The following is a 19,759-nucleotide window of genomic DNA, read 5'->3' as shown; positions in this document are numbered from 1 at the left end:
CAAAGATCGCTTTTATAATCCCCAGTTTGGAAATAAGCTAACAAACAACAAAAACACAATGGCTTTGGAGAAGACACAATGACCCACAAAAAAGATGGCAAAAAGTTGCTTGTCATTTCACAGCCTCCATTTAGAAGCAATTAAGCATCTGGCCTTGTGCTTTTGTTTGTGATGTCAAATACCAGGGGGGGGGAATTACACATGAAATAGACAACCAACAGCCTCAGCTTGACTCTGTGCAGGCATTCCAGGGAACCACTCCACAAGATGCGCACCCTTGGAGAAGTCCAATATTGGAGAACCTGTTTGATGAGATCTGACCTTCTGCAAGTTACATCAGCCTCAGTGTCCTCATCTGTAAAATAAGGGCTTGAGAGAAATGACCTCTAAGGAGCCTCCTTCGAGTATTAAAATCTTATGACTGAAGCCTGAACAACATACAAGGAGGACCGATCTTATGATAAAATCAACGGAGCCATAACAGCATTGAGTATTCCGCAACATTGTACTCTATTACAAGGCTGTTTCATTTATGCTCATCTTATCCTAACCAGCTTCTATTTGTGTGTGGGAATAAAAAGATCATGATACCTATCTTGGGAGTGAGAAAACGGAATCAAAGTGGATATTGACATAATGCAAAAGGAAGTAGGGAACGACAGTGTGTTCTGAAAACACAGGACCTGGCATTACCCAGCTGTGAGCTCCTGAGCTTTCCGGTTTTCAATGTTTTGGGGGGTTGTTTGTTTTTTGTACTCAAGGACATTTTTTCCATTGATTTCTAGAGAGAGTGGGAGAGGGAGAGAGAGGGAGGGAGAGAAACATCGACGCGCCACCGCGGCTGGGCGACTCCAATTTTCAAAAGGAAAAAAGGGCCTGCCCATCTGCTCAAGCTGCCATGCTCCATCTCCCGCCCTGACTGAAACTCCAACCAGCCTGCAGAGGGACCATTTCAAGAACACGCAGGAGCAGTGGAGCGCTTGCCCAACCAAGGCCTCGGGCTGGGACCTTGCTCTGGCTGTCAGTCCTCGGCCTGTAAATGAGTCTTGTCAGACAATATTAGCCTTTCAGCTTCCATTGTTCACTTATTCCCCTTTTGTTGGACCACGGCTTTCACAAAATTGACTTTAATTGATTCTTTTAAGTGGCTTTTGTAGGGTGGGAAAGTGCAAAATTCCACACAGAATAACAAGAGAGGTGGTCTGTCTCAGGAAAGCCTTAGAATAGAGAGGGAGACCAGCCGGCGTGGCTCAGCGGTTGAGCATCGACCTATGAACCAGGAGGTCACGGTTCGATTCCTGGTCAGGGGACGTGCCCAGCTGTGGGCTCGATTCCCAGTAGGGGGCGTGCAGGAGGCGACCCATCCATGATTCTCATCATTAATGTTTCTACCTCCCTCTCCCTTCCTCTCTGACATCAATAAAAATATATTTTTAAAAAATAGAGAGGGAGAAGGGAAACCAGGAGAGGTTCAGAGTGGGGCACTTGCCTTTCATTTAAAGACCCCCTAGAACAGGGGTGGGCAACCCCTGGCACGCGTGCCAAACATGGCACTCCAGTAACTTTTGCTGGCACGCGAAACCCTCTCTTATAATCTTCCATTTACAATTGTGAATCTTTGTTCTCAGTGATGAATTTTGTTAAGTCTCATAATAGGAGTAGCCTGACGGATGAAAGTAGTAGCTCGTGCATATCTCTGAAGGTCGTGAAATATGAACCTGATGTAAAATCTCTGTCATCAGTGATGCAGCAGCAAAATCCTACTGATAATATTAAACGGAGTCATAAAGTTTTCTGTCGGACTATCAGTGTACATGTGTACATTAAAAAATAAATGTATTTTTCATCATATACTGTGTTTTTGTCGCTCGAATGAATTTTATTATTTCTTCAAGGTTCTTCACATACGTACACCTTAAGAGATATCAAGTAGGCGTAACATGTTCTCAAAAAATTAGGGTTGGCACGCAGAGGAATTTCGAATCAGAGAATTTGCTGGTTTTTGGCACGCACTCACAAAAAGGTTGCCCACCCCTGATATAGGAGGTTTGAGTTCCTTTTTGCATTCATTCGCCCTATGAGTTCTCTCGCTTAGCTCATCCATCCTGCCTTAAACGTTACACTCCAGCCAGGCCTGTGTGGCACAGTGGTTGAGCATCAACCTGTGACCCAGGAGGTCAACCTTCGACCTATGACCCAGGAGGTCACGGTTGGATTCCCGCTCAGGGCACATGCCTGGGTTGTGGGCTCCGCTCCCCAGTAAGGGGGCGTGCGGGAAGCAGCTAATCCAGGATTCTCTCTCATCATTGATGTTTCTATCGCGCCCCCTCCCTTCCTCTCTGAAATTAATAAAATGTATCTCTTAAAGTATTTATGAGATGACCCTAAACAAAAGAAGCCCCATTTTCACTGCCCGAACCGAGCCCCTAGTCCAGTGGTTCTCAACCTGTGGATCGCGACCCCTTTGGCGGTCGAACGACCCTTTCACAGGGGTCGCCTAAGACCAACCTGCATATCAGATATTTACATGACGATTCATTACAGTAGCAACATGACAGTGATGAAGTAGCAACGAAAATAATTTTATGGTTGGGGGTCACCACAACATGAGGAACTGTATTTAAAGGGCCAGAAGGTTGAGAACCACTGCCTGAGTCTGACATGCGCCCCCTGGAGTCTAGTCAGGGAACCAGTCCCCGCGGCAGGGCCCCGCCCACAACACAGCGGCTTTGCGGCGGAACTTTCCTTCCTTAGACCAGCCCCGCCCTGTGACGGGCGCCACCTGCTGCTCCCGGTCCCAGGTGAGCCACTTGCTCCTTAGCCAAGTCTAGGTGCTTTTCACTTACGGCTTTTCAGTTCAACACATGAGGGGGATCCAAGATGGAGGGGTACCAGGGAAGGGGGGGAGGAGGACGCTGAGCCCGCCCCCCCCCGCCCCCCCGTGAGCAGAACCAAGGCCCCGCGAGCACAGGGAGCCGTCACCCCCGAGAGACAACAGTGCCCAGTGACGCTCTGACGACAAACGAGGGAGAGAGACGCAGAGATGCTGGGCCCAGGGCGCCGGAGCTGCGGGAACTGGGCCTGAGGAGGCGGCCCGTCCCTCCACCTCCATGGCGGCCGCCCTCCTGGGCCTGGGCCTACCTGCAGGGTCCCCTCAGCTGTCCCGCCACACGGCCCGGAGCCTCAGGCCTCGGAGCACAGGGAGCAGGCGGAGCCACAGGCGTCACCACAGCCAGGGCCTCGCCGACGAGAGCCCTCCTGTCAGGCTCGTGCCCAGCTCGTGCCCCGACCCCCAAAGCGCATGCCCAGCTCCTCCCATTAGGTTCCGTGCCCAGGTGTCCAGAGCGCATGCTCAGCTCCTCCCATCAGGCTCAGTGCCCAGGCGCCCAGGGCGCATGCTCAGCTCCTCCCATCAGGTTCGCTGCCCAGGCGCCCAGAGCGCATGCTCAGCTCCATGCAGCTCCCACCACCACCTGGAACACAGAACCACCTGGAGGTCCTTCTACGGGGCCACTTTCGGATGCAACAAACCAGAGAGAGAGAGAGACTGCACAGAGAAGACAGGGGAGTCGGCGAACCTCTCCAGGGTTAGAGGGGCTGTTGATCTCGTGGTTTGCATCCCCTCCACCTCCTTAGGGTGAGCGAGAGCTCTATCCAGGTGCTCTGGCCTACCTGCAAGGTCACTGCCCTGTTTTTCCGGACTCATCGCTGGAGCTGTGTGTGTAGCCTATGCGTTCATTAAAGATTTGTTTAAATGAATAAATACATACATACATACATACATTTATTTAGCAAATGAGTCCATATGGCTTCTTCATCACATTTATAAAGCCACACATTCAGTCCTGTCCTCCATATAGCTAAAACATTTTAGACCACAGAATAAACTTGAGGGGGGCGGGGGGCGAGGCCTGGACCGGGATGCTGTGTGTCATTGCCCTGGACGAAGCCTGCTGATGGCTTCGCTTTTCCTGCCACAGGCACAGTCACACTAATATAACATGGAGCGCTGTATCGCCTTTCTAGGATGCTTGCTTGTCTTCTCGGAGAAGAGAGGGTTTACAGTCAAGAGCTTTATGCCCTGAGGTACTCCCTGCCATCCCTCAGCAGGTGGCAATGCTCTGATACCCACAGGACACCAGCCCAGGTAACTGATGCTCAGCCAGGAGGCCTTAAACCTCCCCATGAAATAGTTTACCTCGCCCAGACGGTGCAACTCAGTGGTTGAGCATCAATCTATGGACCAGGAGGTCATGGTTCGATTCCTGGTCAGGGCACATGCCCGGGTTGTGGGCTTGGTCCCCAGTGGTGTATGTGCAGGAGGCAGCCAATCGATGACTCCCTCTCATTATTGATGTTTCTCTCTCTCTCCCCCTCTCCCTCTGAAATCAACAAAAATTTAAAAAATAACAATATTCACCAGTTTCACTGGTGAGTGGACCAGCAGAGTACCTCACCCTGTCCTGCTGAAAGTGTCCAATCAACTGACCTCCTCTGGCATTGGTAATTCATGAAGATGTAAATTAAAAAGCAAAAGACCTGGAGGATAGCTCACTCCAAACCTCATCGTTTATAGATGTAGAAACTGAGGCCCCAAGTCCAGTGATTCCTTCTCATGATCCTTCCTTGGGTTCTCTACCCAATGCTGTGGCATCCTTGGGAGCCCAGGCAGACCCAGAAAAGCTGTGGCTGGCACAGATTAAAGGACATGAGAATCTCCATGCTGCTCAGCCTGTCCTCCCCAGTTCAACCCGGCAGTTCCAAGGAAGGGTTGTTGTTGTTTCTTACTTACGTGGCCACAGAGACACCCCCCCCCCAGTGCCAGCTAAACCAAACACCCCTCTACAGCCAATTCCCAGGTTCCCGTAGAATTGTGACATTCAGTCACTGCTCCTCAAATCTTGTGTAACTAAAGATAACTCTGCTTTGTTTGACAAAAATGCATCTGGAGTACAGAATCTTTAACGAGAATGTGCCCAGATGGCCGTAATATTTAAGGAAATACTGTTTCCCAGTTAGGGAATGAGTAACCCCCTCTATTTTTCATTGGTATGATTTTTCAAACCCCCTTCTGGGCCGTATACAGTTCAAGTTGTCAGGGGAGTTTCATGATGTAGTCATGGTAACCATAAAGCCTCACTGTGCTACCCACCGCCACCCAGCCAAGCGCCACACACACACACACACACACACACACACACATACACACACATACACACATACACACATACACACACATACACACATACATACATACACATACACAGATACACACACATACACACACACACACACACACACATACACACACCACTTTACCCACAATCCATAATTCACTCACACTCCACAAACCATTTATATCCTGAAGAGGAGCTTAAATACCAAAGTTGTATGAACCTCCACATGTTGTGTTTTTTGTCACTATGTCTAATAACTTTTTTAAATAGATTTTTATTGATTTGAGAGAGGAAGGGAGAGAGAAACATCAATGATGAGAGAGAATCATGGATCAGCTGCCTCCTGCACGTCCCCTACTGGGGATGGAGCCCGCAACCTGGGCACGTGCCCTGACTGGGAATCGAACCGTGACCTCCTGGTTCATAGGTCGATGCTCAACCACTGAACCACGCCAGTTGGGCTAGGACAGTGTGTTTAAATATGGTTCATGTCAGCAGCCACCTCCCATATGTGGAAGAGTTCAATTTTTGCACAGACACCTTGTGACTATGCAAACACCACTCACTTCTACGTCCCTGTTTATAACACTTAATCTTCACAAATCCCCAGGGCACACCCAGATAGTGTTTTGCCTACATGCAATTACCCAGCAACAGTAAATGGTGAGGGACCGGTTAAATAAGCTTGGATTGTCTGCTACGGTGCGCCAGGCATTTCCACCTGCGCATTTAATAAATATTTTCTGAATCTGGACAATTGCCCCCAAAGATTAGAAAAGTCTCCATATTTCAGGCCCAAGCATGTGACAACAGGTTGAAGGACACCCTGAGCCCTCCAACAAATGCCCTCGGGAATCATCTCCACATGTAGACGCATCCTAAAGAATAGAGAGAAAACACTCGGGTGTTTTTGCAAAAGCTGCCTCATCTCCCTTGACTGAAACTGGGAGAGCCCCGTTCACCAGCTCTGGAGTACAGGCCTGTTGCACATTTCCAAGGTAGCTGCTTCCCTCTAGTGTTTATAAAGAAAAATGCATACCTGGTAGAATCTAAATCCGACCTCAAGCTTTTCATAGGTCCTTGGAAACCACTATTAGACGAGGATGCTGGCCTGGGGTTGACAAGTCCTTCTACGGTTTCTATTCAGCCAGTTCCCACTGGCACCTCCATACCTGTTAAAACACTGAAATGATTCCATATCAATTGGCAAAGAGCCACTACCCTAAATCCCTGAATGCCCCCCCACACCACCACTCAACCAGGACCCTCCCCCGAATCCCGGTGCTCTCCACCATCCAATAGCCTAACCCAGTGGTCGGCAAACTGCGGCCCCTTGAGTGTGGCTCTTCCACAAAATACCACGTGCAGGCGCACACGTACAGTGCGATTGAAACTTCGTGGCCACACTCAAGGGGCCAAAGAGCCACATGTGGCTCACGGTTTGCCAACCACTGGCCTAACCCATCGTGCTCAGCAAAGCAGGGCCTCCAAGACCCTCTCCCACCCAGAGCTGTGGCTACACTGTTGGGTTGGCATTCAGATCAATCCAGTGATGAAGTAGTTTAAATGTGACATGTTCATTGCTCCTCACCATTTAACTATGGCAGCACTTTTAAACCTTGCTCCTCACCATTTAACTATGGCAGCACTTTTAAACCTTGCTCATCTCATGGCACACATATATATATATATATATATATACACCAAATAAATAAATATATATATATATATATATATATATATATATATATATATATATAAAATAATGATTCATTCACACTAAAGAAAAAATAGCTATAAAAGCTGTCGTCATTTTTTTAAATATCTATGTATATTTTTTATTGTTTTCAGAGAGAGGAGGAGCCCACAACCCAGGCATGTGCCCTGACCGGGAATCAAACCATGACCTCCTGGTTCATAGGTTGATACTCAACCACTGAGCCATGCTGGCCGGGCAGCTGTCATCATTTTTTAATTTGACAATCTAAGGGAAAAGACAGAAGTGGAAGGTAAGGGCTGGTCACATTGTCCATTATTCAAAGACCCTGTGGGGGGCGCTGTCGTAGGACATCGGTGAGGAATTAGTCCCGAGTTATAGTGAGAGCATCTCTGTAAGCCTCGTAACCCGCTTCTAGGATTATGTGTCAACTGAGACACATCATTTAACCTCCCAAGGTCCCCATGTGCAAAACAAAGCGAAAGGGAACGATTCTTGATGCTCCTCCCAGCTGATCCTATCAACGTGGGAATCCGGAAGACCTCAGAAGCGGAAAAGAATCTCTAGCCTCAGTGCTTAAAGGTTTGTTTACAATTGTTTTTATTATTTTTTTAATGAACGCACACAAGGTACCAGGAGACCTTAGGCACGGAAGGGTCTGTGTACCATGACCTCAGGCGCATGTGCTAAACACTTCACAAACGGACACAACCCCTCGCACTAATTATTTTCAATGAAACAAAAGATCGGAAATCGGCATCAGGAAATGACACAATATAGTGGAGACCCTTCAAAGTAACCACTCCCAAACTGGGCATAGTAAGGTCCATCATGAACTGGGTACAGATTTGCTCGACGAAGGAGAACCTCATCCCTTTCATTCTCCACGATTCCATTTCTCTGGGTAGAACACGAATGCTGTACATTCCCCGCCATCCCCCGCCCCACGCCCTGCCACAGAGACTGTATTTAAAGAAGCATTTATCTCCGCAGGAGTGGCAGCATTTGAGAGGTGGGCACGTGCCGGTGCCCGGCCATCCTTCGTGGGGAAACGCAGGGATGCGATGAGAATTGCCCTTGGTTGTTTAGGTGGTTGGTATAAGGAGCCAGAAAGAGTGTGCAGAAGTTAGCACTCGGACATCAAAGGGAGCTCACCCCCAAATTATGGCAGCCACCCCAACACTAAAAAAGCAAGCACGTTTTAGATTTACAAGATCCACCGTAACGAGAAATGCAGCTTCTAACGGCCTTGTGAATTTCTCACGTGCTAGCTGCTCATCGAATCCCGCTATCCCGTTGAAGAACAATGCTACGAGGGCTGTAGTCATCCCAGGTGGACACGGCTCTCTTGCAGGAAACTGGCCACTGCATTTCACGTCCTAAGAATGTGGCGAGTATATTACAGCTATGTTACACTGGGCCTCTCCTCATCCACCTACCATTCCTGTTAGGTGACGTCTGCAAAGCCCTGGAAGAAACATTAACCCACAGTGGCGTATGTATATAGTTGGGAGGATCGGGATGGCAAATCAGAGCCGATGTGTCTTCGCTGTACAGAAAAAATAAAGGTGAACAAAGAGGTGGGACACAAGAGAAGCAGAGGAAATATTTTAACCGGTAAAACCGATCTCGGCTTGAGGGTAGAAAGGTGCCCTCGACCGTCAGTCACTCCAGAGAACCACAGGAAGACGGCCCCCAGCCGTCTTGGGACCCGAGCGCCTCTCAAAACCTGAGAAAGCACGCGGTGAGCCATCATTACTGTGTTTCAGATTTTTGGAGACCGCTGGTCGGGAAAGACGCACCTTGCAGTCCTGAGAGTCTCGCTTATCGCCTCAAAGCGTGCGTTCTTCAGGCTGCCGCTCACCGCCAGTGGCGCGAGTCCAGAGCTCACTGCCCCTCCGTGCAGGACAGTTCTCATGGACACACTTCAGCCCACTGCTGACCCCTGCCAACGTCGTTTGTCCTCCGCTCCTCACCCCTCTTACCCCAATTCACGTCCAAACTGGGTGTCAGGAAGGAATCCCCTTAGAGCCCTCAAGGAAAACGTATTTGACATCCATGACACTCCCTACTCCCCTGGCAATGGCATCTGTTTTAAAAGTCCTGGACCGGCCGAAACCAGTTTGGCTCAGTGGATAGAGCGTCGGCCTGTGGACTGAAAGGTCCCAGGTTCGATTCCGGTCAAGGGCATGTACCTGGGTTGCAGGCACATCCCCAGTAGGAGATGTGCAGGAGGCAGCTGATCGATGTTTCTCTCTCATCGCTGTTTCTAACTCTCTAGCTCTCTCCCTTCCTCTCTGTAAAAAATCAATAAAATATATTTAAAAAAAAAAAGTCCTGGACCGAATAAATCAAAGAACTTATATACTTACAGGCATAGTCCATGGACATGGGCAATAGGGCAGTGAAGACCTGGCGGGGTGGGGAGGGGCTGGAAGGAGGGGGGCAAAGTGGGGGGAAATGGGAGATGATAAAAAAAAAAGTCCTGGACCGAAACACAAAGCATAGATTTCTCATGGGACCAAATCCGGGTCGTGTCTTGCTGCTGAAAGGAACAGGGAGAATTAGCACTTTGGAGAGCTGTGGGGACACTTCTCTTCTCCCTCCACCCCGCGTGTTGTCTACCGTGTTTGATGCTCACCCGCAGACACCAGAGGCCACTGAGCTCGTCCCATGTTGTTCTGGGGGAGCAGCGACGTCAAATGCCAGGACCGCAGGCAGCGAGCCTGAGTTTCACAAGCGATCGGTGTGAGAGAGGCTACACGAAGGGACGTGTCTAGACTCCACGAACTGTGCGAAGTGGGTCTGCTGAGCGCACCTCCCACAGCAAGCTGAATGGCTATAAGAAATTGTGCTTGCATTTCATTCCATCGGACCCAGTTTCCCGGGACCTCAATCCCCGAGTCCTCCCAAAATATGGCTATATAATTGCTGGCAAATGTTTGCAGATACCATGTCTGCAAACGAAACCCAAGTAGAGTATGTACAAAGTTAGTTCACAGAATACCTATCCCATTAGGCTTCTTTGACTAGATCGGAAAGGGATAAATATCTTTCTTAAATGTATCACCTAATCGTCCTGAAAAGCTCAGGACACTTGGGGTAGGGAGTAGGTTTCTATAGATAATGCTCAAATATTTGTTTTTCTATATCAGCGTATCTTCCCCGCGATGGTGCCAATTTTCAAATGGAAAATATGATAGGTGATTCTTTTCAATGCAAAAAAAATATGGATCCTGTACTTTCAGCCCAATATTTATAGGATGACGCTAACTTCTTGCCCAGTTAACGTGTTGTTAGGTCACTGGGCTCCGAAGAACTTTATGAAGGAGCTTGAGTGTCCTCATGCTCAAATCCACCTTCAAGTGCAAAGAAGTCCTTGCACCTCCTTGCTTAGCACGCACCCCCCTGGGGGGTGTTACACCTCCTCCCCTGCCTTGGGCTGGGGCGACCTAGAACCAAGCACACAGCTCCATGATTACCAGGGCAGCTCAGGACACCCCAAATCGGGCACCTGAGTTACCAACATCTTAAAGCTGAGATGGGTCCTAGATTAGGGGTCGCAAAGTCAACATCTCCTCTGGTGCTTCCAAAGTCCTCTGGGCGGTGACGGACAGGAAGTGTGGATGCCCTGAGGGTCCCCGGGAAAGGTTCTTCCGACATTTCCTCTCCCCGTGGCCGGTTCACATCAGCACCTGCTCTCGGGTCTCTGGCAGCCGAAGAGCAATCAGGCCGCCCCCAACGAGAGAAGTGGCAGCCAGAAGGATGGGGACCACCTTGGTTATCCCAACAAAAGAAGCAAAGATGGTGTTTCCCAGGATGGCTCCAAATTTGCATAATCCATTGAGGATGCCAAAGGCTGTTGCCCTGTAAGAGAAGGAGGAAGTGGATGCTGACAGACACCAACTAGACCAGTGGGTTCTCAACCTTCCTAATGCCGCGACCCTTTCGTACAGTTCCTCATGTTGTGGTAACCCCCCAACCATAAAATTATTTTCGTTGCTACTTCATCACTGTCATGTTGCTACTGTTATGAATCGTCATGTAAATATCTGATATGCAGGATGTATTTTCATTGTTACAAATTGAACATAATTAAAGCATAGTGATAAATCACAAAAACAATATGTAATTATATATGTGTTTTCTGATGGTCTTAGGCGACCCCTGTGAAAGGGTCGTTCGACCCCCAAAGGGGTCGTGACCCACAGTTTGAGAACCGCTGAACTAGATGTTCTTTCTCTTCCTCACTGTGGGGGAAGGTATAGTGAAGATGTGGGAGGGAATTTTCTCCCTTGAATATAAAAGTAATACATTCTCATTTTAGTCAAATTTGGAAATACAGAATAGCATGAAGATGCAGGGATATATAACCCCGCCACTGAAAAGCGATCACAACTATTAACATTTTGGAGTATTTCCTTCAAACTTGCTTTTTTTTTTTTCCTTTTCAGACCACAAGTTAATTAAGAATGTGGCTATATATTTATACTTTAAGTTCTTCTTTATATTTTCTTTTCTGAAACCGTACTACCCTTCCATCCCTAACCCTCAATTCCAGTCTTTTGTTTTCAGAATATTCTTGGATATTTTGACAATTTTATTTTCCAAATAAGGTCTAGATTAATTTTCTCAAGTTCCTGGGGGTGGGGATAGGAGATCTCATAGAATTTTGAATGGAATTTTTTTTTAATATGTTTTTAATGGTTTCAGAGAGAGGAAGGGAGGAGAGATAGAAACATCAATGATAAGAATCACTGATTAGCTGCCTCATGCACGCCCCCTACTGGGGACTGAACCTGCAACCTGGGCACCTGTCCTGATGGGGAATGGAACCGAGCCCTCCTGGTTCATAGGTTGATGCTCAACCACTGAGCCATACTGGCTAGGCTGAATGGACTCTTAAGTTAGAAAAAATCTAAAGAAAATTTGACATTTTTGTAAGATTAAATCTTCTTAGAATTCAATAAGATATTTCCTGATACACATTTAAGTCTTCTTTTATATCTCTCAGTAGTTTTATGGTTCTCTCCATGTAAGCGTTTCACCTTTCTCATCAAATTGATTCCTAGATATTTTATGATTTCTGCTGTTATGAAATGGATTTCCATTTTATTTCTAATTTTTTAAATATATTTTAAAGTCTATATACATTATTAACTTAGTTCTATTACTGACCATCTTACCACATTATTCTATTGTTCCTAATAGTCTCTTCAGTTAATTCTCTTGAGGTTCCTAGATGTGAACTCGCATCCCATGCAAATAACGATCATTTCTCCTCCCCTTAATTTTTTGTAAGACTTAGGCGTTCCCATGGCAACCTACATCCCAGTACCTCCGTCACCAATTTAGGATTTTTTGCAGAATTTCAGTTACCTGCCTTCCCCACCACTTCACAGTCCTTTTTGACCCCAGGTCCCCTTTATCTGCTATTCTTAAAATTCCCAGTTCCTCCTCTGGGAGGAGGAAGAGCTGCCTTGTCCCGATGCTTTTAAACCAGGTCTCTCCTCACATGGCTTGTGCAAAATAAAAGTACACCCTGGGAGCCCTAATCAGTTTGGCTCAGTGGATAGAGCGTCGGCCTGTGGACTGAAAGGTCCCAGGTTCGATTCCGGTCAAGGGCATGTACCTTGGTTGCAGGCACATCCCCAGTAAGAGGTGTGCAGGAGGCAGCTGATCGATGTTTCTCTCTCATCGATGTTTCTAACTCTCTATCTCTCTCCCTTCCTCTCTATGAAAAATCAATAAAATATATATTTTTTTAAAAAGTACACCCTGGGCAACCCACCACATTCTCTGCAAATGCCCCAAACCATCACCCTCATCCCACCTTCTCTCCCTCTGCCTCTCCCAGGCCTGTGTTTACCTAGTTCCTCTCTTTTTCACTTTATCTCCCAGCGGAAGGCGTGTTCTCACCTCTTTTTGATTGCATGATGCATACGGTATTGCCCTCCTACTTTCTCTCCTGGGCATGGTTTCCATGCACCCTTTGCATCTTGCCATTCGCCCCACCCTCGTAAGCCTTGGTCTGCCCACTTCCAGGCCTGTGCCAGCCCCCACACAGGAGAGACTCAAAAACCTAAGAAACGTTCGGTCCATGAGCTCCAGGAAGATCAAGGCGGACCCGGGCAGAATCGGAGCAGGTGGACTTCTAGCTTAAGTCCACACAATCCCAGGAGGAGCCCGGGCGGGGGGACTGACCTCTGGGTGGTGGGGTACAGCTCCACGGTGACCACGTCCAGAGCGTTCCAGGCCGCGATGCTGGCCCCGCAGAACAGGCACTGCCAGCCGATCATCGCCGACTCGCTGTTGCCGAAGAACAGGAAGAAGCAGCAGCCCGCAGAGATCAGCATGGAGCCACCTGTGGAGGGAGGGAGGGCAGGGGCCCCAAGAAACATGAAGCCTGTGGCTCGGACGAAATGGTTACCCACACCTGTTGCCCCATCTCCCACCCTCACAGGTTCACTGCAAGTAACAGGCTACCTCAAGTAAAAGGCCCATCTGGCCCAGCCGGTGTGGCTCAGTGGTCGACCTATGAACCAGGAGGTCGCAGGTTCCATTCCTGGTCAGGGCACATGCCTGGATTGCAGGCTCAGTCTCCAGTAGGGGGTGTGCAAGAGGCAGTCGATCAATGATTCTCTCTCATCACTGATGTTCCTCTCCCTCTCTCCCTCTCCCTTCCTCTCAGAAGCCAATTTTGCTCGCTCAGTAGTGAGAGCATCTGCCACTGAGGTTCGATTTCAGGTCAAGGGCACGTATCTCTGTTGCAGGTTCAATCCCTGGCCCTGGTTGGGGCACAAATGGAGGCAACCCACTGATGTGTCTCTCTCACATCGATATTTCTCCCTCTCTCTCTCTCTCCTCTTGCTGCCTCCCTTCCACTCTCTCTAAAAGAAAAAGAGCATTTTACATATTTTTCTGACAACCTTACAGAGGATGCAGAGTGAGTATATTTAAAATCCCTATTGAAGTGCTAATAAAATAAGTGATTGTCACAGAATTGCTCAGTCAGGAAATGGAGACGAGACTCGGCCATGGAAATGGAGCCTGGACATGGGTCCTGTCACCAGTCAGCCTAAGGGAAGAACTTGGAAACTGTTCTCTGGTGTTGCTCCAGCCCCGGACAACTGGGGACCAGGCAGGGGTCGGTGAGTGAACAGTCTGTTATATGCCAGGCCTTCTTCCGGATGCTTAAGATACATCACTACCAAAAAGCCCTTCTCGGATGAATGGGGCTCTTTGATATTCACAGGGCTGAATATCTGCATGTTGTTGCCTACTGCTGACTCAATGGCCTAAAGCAAACTCCCCCAACCTGATAATCTTACTGTTTACTAAACATTACCATTGATATGTCTATGTGCATTCCTAAACGGCAATTGTTTATTCTAGTAAATAAAAACAGATGGGAACGGAGACTCAGTAGAACTTGGTCCCTTGCACCAAGCTCACAACTGGCTTCCCCCATAATTTCCAAATTTAAAAAAAATAAAAAATAAAAAAGCCCTTCTCCTGGAACTTACATTCCAGTGAGAACATACCTGTGAATGGGCTACAGAAGGGAACCCTGCTTATTCTGCATTTAAGCCCATCCCATTCCCAGTCAAGGGACTAGAGGTGTCAGACCACCTCCACGGGGCCCTGGGATTTTGCCGACGTGCCTCCCTGACTCCACACCGGCAGATTCCATCTTTTTTTTTTTTTTAATATATTTTATTGATTTTTTTACAGAGAGGAAGGGAGAGAGATAGAGAGTTAGAAACATCGATGAGAGAGAAACATCGATCAGCTGCCTCCTGCACATCTCCTACTGGGGATGTGCCTGCAACCCAGATACATGCCCTTGACCGGAATCGAACCTGGGACCTTTCAGTCCGCAGGCCGATGCTCTATCCACTGAGCCAAACCGGTTTCGGCAAGGCAGATTCCATCTTACCTGTGCGGTTTCCTGTGCAAGATTTCTTTAAGAAAATGAAGAAAAAAAATGCCACCGTCCACCTTCCGTCTCGGCCTTGGCCCTGACAACTCACCGATCATCTTGAGCCTCCCGATCCGATCCATGAGCAGGGCGGAGATGATGTTTCCCGGCAAGACGGACAGGCTGCCCAGGAAGCTGACCAGGTAAATCAGGAAGTCGTTGTCTTGCTCCAAGTCCATGTGACAGCCCTCCTTCTGGTCCAGAAAGGTCGAGTTGATAAAGCGACAGTCGATGAACTTATGCTCGTAGAGGTCTGGGGAGAGAAGGAAACCTTAGGCTCGTGTAAAGTGGGGGTAGGGGAGTCAGGGGGTCGGGGGGAGGGCAGGGCAGAGGCAGGGATGAAGTAGGGCCCCTTCCCTGGGCAGCCTGCACCAGCCTCTGGCCATCAGACAGTTTCAAAGTCAAGGTGGCGCTCGCCAAGGTGTGGATCAGTGATTCCCAAAGTGGGCGCTACCGCCCCCTGGTGAGCGCTGCAGCGATCCAGGGGGGCGGTGATGGCCACAGGTGCATTTGTTTTAACTTTTTTTGTATTACCTTTCTATTCTGAGTTCAATAAATAGCTTCATAATTTCAAACTTCAATGTTTCTAATTTACACCTTTCTTTACTATATTTTACGAAAAAGGTAGAAACATTAACACATATATCTTTCTGTTTAATTGCTATTAAAATTTTAAAAAAATTAATTTCCAGGGGGCGCCGAGTAATATTTTTTCTGGAAAGGGGGCGGTAGGCCCAATAAGTTTGGGAACCACTGGTGTGGGTGAAGCAAAAATCCTCTACAAATGCAATGACCTGCTCAACTCTGATCGGCGAGGGAAAAGGAAACAAGCATTCACTGAGAAGCTTGTGTAAATACATCATCTCTCAAGCACAGAGCAGTCCTCTGAGGCTACACAGCTTCTAAAAGCCAACAACAAAAGAATTTGATCCAGTAAGGCGGCCACCCCAGGGCCCATAGAGAAACCTGAACATTCTTCAAAATAAAGATAATTTGGTCAGTAGTTTTCGGGGTGAGGGGCAGGGGCCAGAGCAGGGGAGATGAATGGGAAAGCACAGAGGGTTTTTAGTGTTGGCAGGAATCCCCCTGTGAAGAATATGCAAACATCGTCCTGCTGGTGTGGCTCCCTGGTTAGAGCATTGGCCTGAGCAGGGAAAGGTCACAGGTTCGATTCCCAGTCAAGGGCACGTACCTGGGTTCCACCCCAAGCCCCAGTCGGGGCACATGTGGGAGACAACCAATCGATGGACGTGTAAAAAGGTGTGCCACATTTTAATCACAAATAAGAATGCATAGAACTCATTGTTATTTTACATGTAATAAGACGGATGCAGATCAATGAAATGCCTTGGTAAAGACTGTGCAACTCACCTGCGCCGTACCTGGGGTGGGAACCACTTCTCCACCCTAAGGCTCAGCATGGGTATCTGCGCTGTATTTACTGCTCCTAAAGCTTATGACCATTTTGGTTCTTAGACAAGACTAGTCCACCCCCATGACGATCTCCCCGCTCTGCCCCCGTTCTTACCTGTGTTATAAAAGATGGTGGATTCGATGGTGCAGTTTTTGAAATAGGTATCCGTGGATGTAACATCTTCAAAATAGCACTCATCAAAGAACGTGTCTTCAAAGAGAACGTGCTTGAAATACATCTTTGTGAACCTGTGGAAAGACATTTGTTCCTGAGAGATCCACCAGGGGGAAAGGAGACTTGAGAGTGAAATGAAAACCCCAGGAAGCCATAAAAAGGGAGAACTACAAACCAAAAGATACTGAAATATGATTTTCAGCCCAAACTAGTTCCCCCCACTTTGTGTGTGTGTGTGTGTGTGTGTGTGTGTTTTTGTTAATCCTCGCCCAAAGATTTTTCCACTAATTTTTAGAGAGAGTGGAAGAGAGAGGGAAAGACAGAGAGAAACATCGATGTGAGAGAAACACATTGACTTTTTGCCTCCTGCACACGCTCCGACCAGGGCCTGTGCTGGGGAGGAGCCTGCAACCAAAAGGTGCCCTTGACCAGAATTGAACCCGGGACCCTTTGGTCCACTGGCCAACACTCTATCCACTGAGCCACACCAGCTAGGGCTAGTTCCCCTTTCATAGCTGCTGGTTTATAGATGAGGGAAGCTCAGGAGGGTGGAAGCTGGTGTCTAGTGCAGGGACCTATGGGGCTACCCCATCAGCCTGATGGTTCTCAAGTGCAGGTCCGTGGACCGTCTGCATTGGACTCAGAAATGTGAACCACGCGAAACGAAAATACTGGTAGCATTGACATTATGAGGAGCTTTCAAAACATGCAGGTCCCACAGCTGGTCTTAGTAGGTTTAAAAACAAGAGATTTGAGGCCTGGCCAGTTTGGGTTCAGTGGATAGACCGTCAGCCCGTGGACTGAAGGATTGTGGGTTCGATTCCAGTCAAGAGAATGTACCTGGTTGCAGGCTCGATCTCCTGTGTCGAAGATAACAAATCAATGTGTCTCTCTCACGTCGATGTTTCTCTCTGTCTCTCCCCCTCCCTTCCACTCTCTCTAAAAAAAAATTCAATGGAAAAATCTCCTCCGATGAGGATTAACAACAACAACCAAAACAAACAAACAAGAGACTTGTGAGAATCTTCATTTTTTAAAATCGTCCCAACAAAGATGTGGGGAAATAGGCACTTTCACTCACATTGTTAATAGAATATAATTGGTGCAGCCTGTTTGAAAAGCAGTTTTGCAAATTTTTTAGTGCATAATCCCTCTTTCCTAGGAAAAACCACCTCTACGAATGAAGCCTACATGCACTTGCGCAGACGTTCAGAGAGATACATTTGCTGTCCGGCAGGTGTGGCTCAGTGGTTGAGCATCAACCTATGAACCAGGATGTCATGGTTCAATTCCTAGTCAGGCACAGGGCCGGGTTTCGGGCTCAGTCCCCAGTAGGGTGTGTGTAGGAGGCAGCTGATCAATAACTCGCTCCCATTATTGATGTTTCTATCTCTCTCTCTCTCTCCGTCTCCCTTCCTCTCTGAAATCAATAAAAATATATTTATTTTAAAACAAGGTGTGGGGTCTCAGGAAAGATGGTCTGATTGACGCTCCTCAGTCAAATGCCTCCATCCTTGGATGGATCAGATACCACAGGTGATGAGGGATAACTAGGAGCCAACACGACACAGGCAGGGCCTCCTGGGGAATTAGAGGGTTTCTGGCAGCCATGGGAAGTTGTGGGACCACAATATTCTTGGAGCTCATTCCCCCACCATGAATTCCTATCTGTCCAATGGCTCTCTCCCAAGAACAGACCCCTGGACCATCAGCTGATCTAGGGACTGTCTGAGCCTCTCACTTACTTGTCATTCACAAGCTTGCCGTGCTGGTGGATCTGATTTTCCATCGTGAAGTTGATTGTGGCACCGAACACGTGCTCGCCGAAAAATACCTTCATCTTGGACTTGTATTCTTCCTCTTGAAAATACCGGATCATGTCGGGGAACCAAACGGTCAGGCCGTAGTAACTGGAGCAGAGAAGACACAATATGTGAGCAAATATTATTATCTCATGAGCAGAATCTGCATTCCTCATTTGAGGTAGATAACACTCCTTTCAAATGTATTATTATCGTTCATTAGTAGAAACTCTCATCCAAGCATGTCAAACTCAAAGGCTAACACGGGCCAAATCAATGAGGCATGCGGCCCGTGGGCCACGAGTTTGACATGCTTGCTCTAATCAGATAACACATCATAGTAATAGATCTAAGGGGAAAAATTCAATACCATCTCCATAGATGCGGAAAAGGCATTTGATGAAAAACAACATTCTTTCCTGATTAAAAATACCAATAGATTGGGACAAATGAAATGAACAGTCCAGCTCACTGGTTTGGCTCAGTGGATAGATCGTAGACCTGAAGCCGGAAGGGTCCTGGGTTCGGTTCTGATCCAGGGCACATACCTCGGCTGGTTGCAGGCTCGATCCCCAGCCCCGGTTGGGGCGCATGTGGGAGGCAACCAATTGATGTGTCTCTCTCACATCGATGTTTCTCTGTGTCTCTCCCCCTCCCTTCCTCTCTCCATAACATGTAAGAAAATGCATATCTCAGCTCAAAAGAGAGAGTTTTACTTAATGGGGAAACACTAAAGACATTCCCACTAATGTCAGAAACATGACTAGGACACCCATTATCACCACTACTATTGAACACTATAGTGTAGGTCTTAGCCAACTCAGTTAGACAAGAGAAAGAACATAAAAATGTAAAAAAGCAAAAGGTAAAACAACTATTTGTAGACGATATGGTTTTATACCTGGAAAATTCAAAATAACCAACTCAAACAAATGGTCATGAGACATAAAAAACATACTCCATCCCACGCATCATAAGAAAAAATGCAAATTAAAAACATACTGTGTTACCATTCTCGCCTACCAGATTGTCAAAACCTCAAAGATTGCCAAACACCCTGTTGGTGAGGCTGTGGGTAAACAGGTGGTCTCAGACATTGCTGAGTAAAGGGTAAAACTGCACAATACCATATGGAGGACAGTGGGTCAATGTCTAAAGAAATCACTGATGGTTTTCCCCTCTTTGACTCCATAATCCCATTTCTAGGAATCGATTCCACTGATAGAGTTGCACAATACAACGTAGCCTCCAGACAGTGAGTCATTGTGGCGGTGTCTGCAACAGGAGAAGTCTGAAATCTCCCCAAGAATTGAGCAATGAATCCCTGGCAGGATAAAGTGAGGTACTTTTCTGTGGAGGGCTGTAAGGAGTGAGGAAAATCTCAATTTACTGGTCTGAGAGATCTCCAGAATATATTGTGGAGTACCTGGAGCAGATACAACAATGTATTCCTTTGAATAAGAAAATGAAGAAGGTCCTGCTGGTGTGGGCTCA

General features: G+C 47.6%; 1 protein-coding gene across 1 annotated transcript in view; it reads right to left on the bottom strand.

The window, feature by feature from the left end:
- Positions 1-10,577: 10,577 nt before the first annotated feature.
- The window catches only part of SV2B (synaptic vesicle glycoprotein 2B), a 20,662-nt gene continuing 11,480 nt past the window's right edge, over positions 10,578-19,759 (bottom strand). The window contains exons 6-11 of the mRNA XM_023744048.1: positions 19,612-19,625; positions 18,209-18,373; positions 16,404-16,537; positions 14,928-15,128; positions 13,099-13,258; positions 10,578-10,761 (exon numbers count right to left, since the gene is read on the bottom strand). Of these exons, the coding sequence (XP_023599816.1) occupies positions 10,578-10,761; positions 13,099-13,258; positions 14,928-15,128; positions 16,404-16,537; positions 18,209-18,373; positions 19,612-19,625 (858 nt within the window). The remainder of the gene's footprint in view (positions 10,762-13,098; positions 13,259-14,927; positions 15,129-16,403; positions 16,538-18,208; positions 18,374-19,611; positions 19,626-19,759) is intronic.

This window comes from Myotis lucifugus, unplaced genomic scaffold, assembly GCF_000147115.1.
Source record: "Myotis lucifugus unplaced genomic scaffold, Myoluc2.0 scaffold_425, whole genome shotgun sequence".
Taxonomy (NCBI): Eukaryota; Metazoa; Chordata; class Mammalia; order Chiroptera; family Vespertilionidae; genus Myotis; species Myotis lucifugus.
This window is presented reverse-complemented; position numbering and strand designations above follow the sequence as displayed.